The following is a 6000-nucleotide window of genomic DNA, read 5'->3' on the forward strand; positions in this document are numbered from 1 at the left end:
GTTTGCATGTTCTTTACTGCATAGAATTCATTAAAATACAAGTAAAATAACATTAATTACAAGTTGGTTTCAAAATGCACCTAAATTGTTTTGCATTTTGTGATTTTCATTTGAATAAAATACTATTTTCCATTCATATATTTCATCATTGAGGATTTCTTAAAAATAGTGTAAAAATCTCGTCTCGTCTCGTTCTCGTGAACCCAATCTCGTGTCTCGTCTCGTGGAGTAAGCGTCTCGTCACACCCCTAGTAGTTAGTCATTGATTATATCAGGAGTTTTTAGTGAGTAAGCTCATGTCTTCAAATTGTAAATGGATTTTGTCTATGAGGACTAAACATCCATGTATACTGTTTCATGAATGACAAACGCAACTATAAAAAATTAAGCGAGTTAATCTGCTGAAATGTTCAATGAGTCATTACTATGATTGACAGTGAAAACTGTAGCAATGGACGGAATGAACTATCTGCCAAGCCCATGTCAAAATAGAGCTGTGCATTAATGCAGCGTAAATTCAGAGTATCAAAACTACAACAGCAACAGGTCTATGTTGGCTGAATATATTTAGCAGCTTCTACATTTAAAGATAAAATTTAAGGCACTGTTTTTGATGTGTCCTTTTTGAGGCAATGTTTAAAAAATGTCAGTTAAACTTTTAAATCAAGGTTTATCTGTAAATTAAATATACTGTATTTTAAATTTAAATATAATAATTTTTCAAAATATTTAATGCATTATTTAATTGTACTAGCCATTCATAACACCCAGGTTCTTAACAGTAGAATACAATACATCTATTGATATTTAGAATCTTATGTGTGGGTTTTGATCTAATAATATCTCGAAGAAAATTTCTAGCCATCCCATCATTGATTTCAGTAATACACTCTTCTAAAAGCAGTTGTGTAGTTTCTTTAGGTTGCAAGAAAATATTAAACTATGTCTCATCAGCATAACAGTGTATATGCTTCCCATGAAAAATGTCTTTCATGGGAAGCATATACAAGGAGAAAAGCAGAGGACATAATAATGAACTCCATATTTTGTGTTAAAGAAGAGATGCCTCATCAAACACAAGTGGTAAGGGTAGAATAGGTAGGACCTAAATAAGCTAATGCTCGTCCACATATGCCAACATGAATAAGAAATTCTCAAGCTATCCAAAAAATGTTGTGGTCTATGATGTGGAAAGATCTAATATCAATAGAAACTGAACATAGGTGAGAGGACACTATTTTTATAATAATTTAAACATAAATGGTTGGTTTGAGATCAGCCTCTAATTAACCAGTTCTCTTGGGCCAAGTGTTTTTAGACATCTACCAGCTTAAACGTTTTTGGGTTATGTCCTAAAGCAGTGGTTCTCAACTGGTTTGGCCTTGGGACCCACGTTTTCCTATGGTCATCAAGCCGCGACCCACTTACCATATATAATTTGTTAAACAAAAACAAAGCAAATTTACTTCACAAAAATTAAGTTAAGACTGTTGAGAATATGATTAATACTGAAAAACAGCCTACAAGTTAAGGCTATTAAATAGCAATCCCAAACTAGTTTTTGTTAACACAATTAAGTTGGTTTGAGCCACCACAGTCATTTAAACACATACAAAATGACACAAAGTGAAAATAACATGGTATTTTTGGGTTATGGAAACAACAGTTACCATGGTGAATATACAATACTTAACATGAACTGTTAATGAAACATGGAAACTGCTCCTGAATAGAATGAATATCATACCTTCCTGCAAATACTTCCCAGCTAAGGCTGGGCATACACTGGGCATACGCATTTTCATCCGATTTTGAGCCGAATTCTGACTCGTGCGACACTTTTTTTATTAATTTTTTGTGTCAGGCCGAATTTCAGCTTTGTCGTGCGTCGTTTGTCGTGCAGTGTTCGTTCAGTGTACAGGGGGAAACGAGAAGCAATTAGCCTCTCCCGACAGGCAATCGGACGGTTGCTCCTCGTGAGGGTATCGCACAATTGAAGCAAAGCTACGAACCGACTGCCCTAAATGCAATGCTTTTTCCCTCACTGCGCCTGCACGGAAACAGTAGCCTACTTTAACTAGGCTATTTAAACTTTATTGCACCAAGAAAGAAAATGAAAAGAGGGAGATCTTTAGATAAAATAATGTTATCACGGGAAATGTGAATCATTGTCCATCATTTTGCAATCAGTGATAGACAAACACATCGCAAAATTATAAATATTTCAGTTTTAAACCATGAAGGCGAGCCAGTGCATACCACACAAACAATTTGCAAACTGCATGAGCCTATAATGCCCGTGAAGAAGTTTTCAAATCCAGTCAATTCGTTAAACTAAAGAAAGTGAAAGTAAAAACTGACCGAGCTTTCAGCATCTGTCGCTGCATTAACGGCACATATTCTCTCAGAAGAGACGCAAGATATGGGTAGTAGCCTATTGGGTATTGTCTTAATCTATTTTCTAAAAAAAAAAAAAATTTCTTATGGCTGTTATACGTAGTGAAAAAACAACAACAGAATCTAAGTATTTCGTGTTAAACAAGTTGTTTTTGGAATTTCCTTGTCTGTAATAAAGGTTTTATTTTCATTGACTTAATATTCATTAAGCTGTTCATTCAGTGTTCGGAGTCGAAACATAGGCTAGCTAGACGGTTGAGAATTTTAATTATAGGCCTATTAATTGTGGAATATATCTAAATGTTTTAAATAATTTTCAGTGAGAATTAATCTAAATTAATCTTTTATTATCCGCGCCTCAGATGTGCGGTAAATGCGCAGTTATTTCGGGGCAAATGAATTGTAGTAGACCTATAAATAAAACTATAATAATAATAATAATAGTAGTAATAATTTAATATATTAATTGGAAATGCCAAATTTTTTATTTTATTTTTTATTTTAAGTTATCTCTGGTTATCTTCCATAGGCTATACGGTGTCATCGTCTGCGCAAGCGCAACCCGAGTAAATCGCTCTCGACAATCGGACTACAGTATGAGCACATAAATCGTGAGCTTTGGCTTTACATCGCATGCGATCTTCTCGTACAGTGTGAGTTGATACCTTGCTGAAATCGCACAGTGTATGCCCGGCTTAACACACGCAGTACCAGTTATGTGATTTATTGGTACTGTACTTTTATTTCACGAGTTGCATGCTCGTAGTTTCTGCACTTTAGTGAAGTGATATATACGCTGCGTTCATGCATGCTATTGAAGAGTGCGCACTATGAACACGGTATAACATCTGGCAGGACACATAGTTTGCTTTTCTGAGGTGAGAGTTACGAAAATAACGATAAAATAATGACACCGATATTAAACCTGTCAACATCTCATCTGACCGCAGATACTGAAACAGGACAGCACTTTTTTTCTCAGACACTCTTTACTTAAACTGATGTGTCAACAGCTTTTCATGCACATCTTTTAAAATAAAATAAAAGTCTCGCATCAGAAAAACATTTAGAATTAAGTTTTTTGTTGTTGGTGTCGTTTCTTTGGCCGCACACTCTGCAACCCACTCAGAACGGTAGTGGGTCACGACCCACCAGTTGAGAAACACTGTCCTGAAGAAAGCAGACCATATTGAGAGGAGATTCTGTCATAATAGGAAACACCTGTTTAAGTGTGTATGGAATCTAGCATACACGCTGCTGGTTACATGTCTAAACGTTTTTGTCTGTTCCTGTTGTTTCATTAAACTGGGGTTAACTTGTATTTGTCTCTTTTTCACATTAGATCTGATGGCACTGAAAGAAGAGAGGCAAGATCTGAATAAAATGGAAGAGCAAGATCAGTATAAGGAACATCACAATGTAATAATTGGAGAAAAATCTTTTAGTTGCTCACAGACTGAAAAGACATCCTTAGAAGAGGAAAGAAGCGCTCAAAAGACAGGAAGTAGAGATTACTTCGTCTGCCAACAGGTTGGAATAAGTTCCATTCAAAAAGGAAGCTTTAAACACCACAATAGAATTCACACTGGAGAGAGCCCTTTTACCTGTCAACATTGTGGAAAGTGTTTCAGTCAACATGGAAACCTTAAAGTCCATATGAGAATTCACACTGGAGAGAACCCATTCACCTGCCAACAGTGTGGCAAAAGTTTCAGCCGAAAAGAAAACCTTGAAGTACACATGAGAATTCACACTGGAGAGAACCCTTTCAAATGCCAAGAGTGTGGAATAAGTTTCAACAGAAAAGGAATCCTTGACAGGCACATGAGAATTCACACCAGAGAGAAGCCTTACACATGCCAACAGTGTGGAATAAGTTTCACTCAAAAAGGAAGCCTTACACGTCACACTAAAATTCACACTGGAGAGTGCTCTTTCACCTGCCAACAGTGTGGAATAAGTTTTATTCGAAAAGGAAGCCTTATACGCCACATGAGAACGCATACTGGAGAGAAGCCTTATACATGTCCTCAGTGTGGAAGGAGTTTTCCACATAAACCAACGCTTAATGCCCACATGAGAATTCACACTGGAGAACCCTTTCAAATGCCAAGAGTGTGGAATAAGTTTCAACAGAAAAGGAATCCTTGACAGGCACATGAGAATTCACACCAGAGAGAAGCCTTACACATGCCAACAGTGTGGAATAAGTTTCACTCAAAAAGGAAGCCTTACACGTCACACTAAAATTCACACTGGAGAGTGCTCTTTCACCTGCCAACAGTGTGGAATAAGTTTTATTCGAAAAGGAAGCCTTATACGCCACATGAGAACGCATACTGGAGAGAAGCCTTATACATGTCCTCAGTGTGGAAGGAGTTTTCCACATAAACCAACGCTTAATGCCCACATGAGAATTCACACTGGAGAGAAGCCATTCGTATGTGGTCAGTGTGGAAAGAATTTCAGATTCAGTGTAACACTAAATCAACACATGAAGACTCACTCAAGAGAAAACTGATTTATATGTCATTGGTGTGGAATGAATTTCACAGATAGAAAACACTTTAAGAGGCGTGTAAAAACTTGAAGAGAAGCCTTTCATGTGTCATCACTTTGGAAAGACTTGCACAAAGCAAACCTTGAGGTTTACATACAAATTCACAGTGAAGAGGAGCCTTCACCTGCCATCAGTGTGGAAAGAGATTGACACGTAAAGGATACCTTAACATCCACATGAGGCTTTAAACTGGAGAGAAGGAATTTCATGCATCTTCAGTGTGAAAAGGGGTCATGTATCAAAGAGACCTGAAATGTAATTTGCAATCTTACAATAGAAAGAAATTGCAGTGTTTCTCAGTTTGGCAAAAGGTTTACAAAATATAGCAATTTAAAAAATCACTTTCGCACTTTCATTAATTCTGGAAAATTAATGTGTAATATGTGTAATAAATTATTTTGTCATCACACTTAAGCCCAAAATATGCTATGTTATTTATTTTTTATTTTTATGCATATGCAAGTGTATGTGTACAGTGCGCATACATTTTGAATTTCTTTGCACTGGTTTCCACAAGGTGGCAACACTGGCCCGACCTGGTGTTTCACAGTCTGAAAAGAAACAAAGGGGACAGAATATGAACAACAACAAACTACTAAAGATGGCAACAACAATAGATGGTAACGTGGATGAGTGCGGGGATTAAGAGATACCCACAAACAAGTACAAAACATTTTGACACTTATAACTTAAATAGTAGACACTGGACAAGCACGAATCTTTCTAGTGTCCATGTGAATTTTATGTATTTGAAAGGCTATTCATTTGACTGTGTTTTTGCTAAAAGATCTTCTTAAACATAGGGTAGGCGATTTCAGAAAGGCTAGCAATAGCAAGCTAGCTTTGAATGCAAGATCCCCACCCTCCCTGCATAATCACTTTGCAAAGCTGCGCCTCCTCCAAAACACATATAAACATGCTCTGGCAGAACAGAGACTAAACTGCAACACAATGAGAGACGGTGTTGGTGGAGGACTGAATGCAGCGCTGTCAGATTACCTCATGTCTCAGTCACCAGTGAAAAAACATTACAATACAAAGCA

The 6000-nt window shown here is 36.9% G+C and overlaps 1 protein-coding gene across 1 annotated transcript in view; it reads left to right on the forward strand.

The window, feature by feature from the left end:
• LOC131534715 (gastrula zinc finger protein XlCGF57.1-like) overlaps nucleotides 1-5603 on the forward strand; it is a 41851-nt gene extending 36248 nt beyond the window's left edge. Inside the window, exons 3-5 of the mRNA XM_058767756.1 lie at nucleotides 3740-4512; nucleotides 4598-4837; nucleotides 5475-5603. Of these exons, the coding sequence (XP_058623739.1) occupies nucleotides 3740-4512; nucleotides 4598-4837; nucleotides 5475-5603 (1142 nt within the window). The remainder of the gene's footprint in view (nucleotides 1-3739; nucleotides 4513-4597; nucleotides 4838-5474) is intronic.
• The last annotated feature ends 397 nt before the right edge of the window (nucleotides 5604-6000 follow it).

The sequence above is a fragment of the Onychostoma macrolepis genome, chromosome 03 (genome assembly GCF_012432095.1).
Source record: "Onychostoma macrolepis isolate SWU-2019 chromosome 03, ASM1243209v1, whole genome shotgun sequence".
Classification (NCBI taxonomy): Eukaryota; Metazoa; Chordata; class Actinopteri; order Cypriniformes; family Cyprinidae; genus Onychostoma; species Onychostoma macrolepis.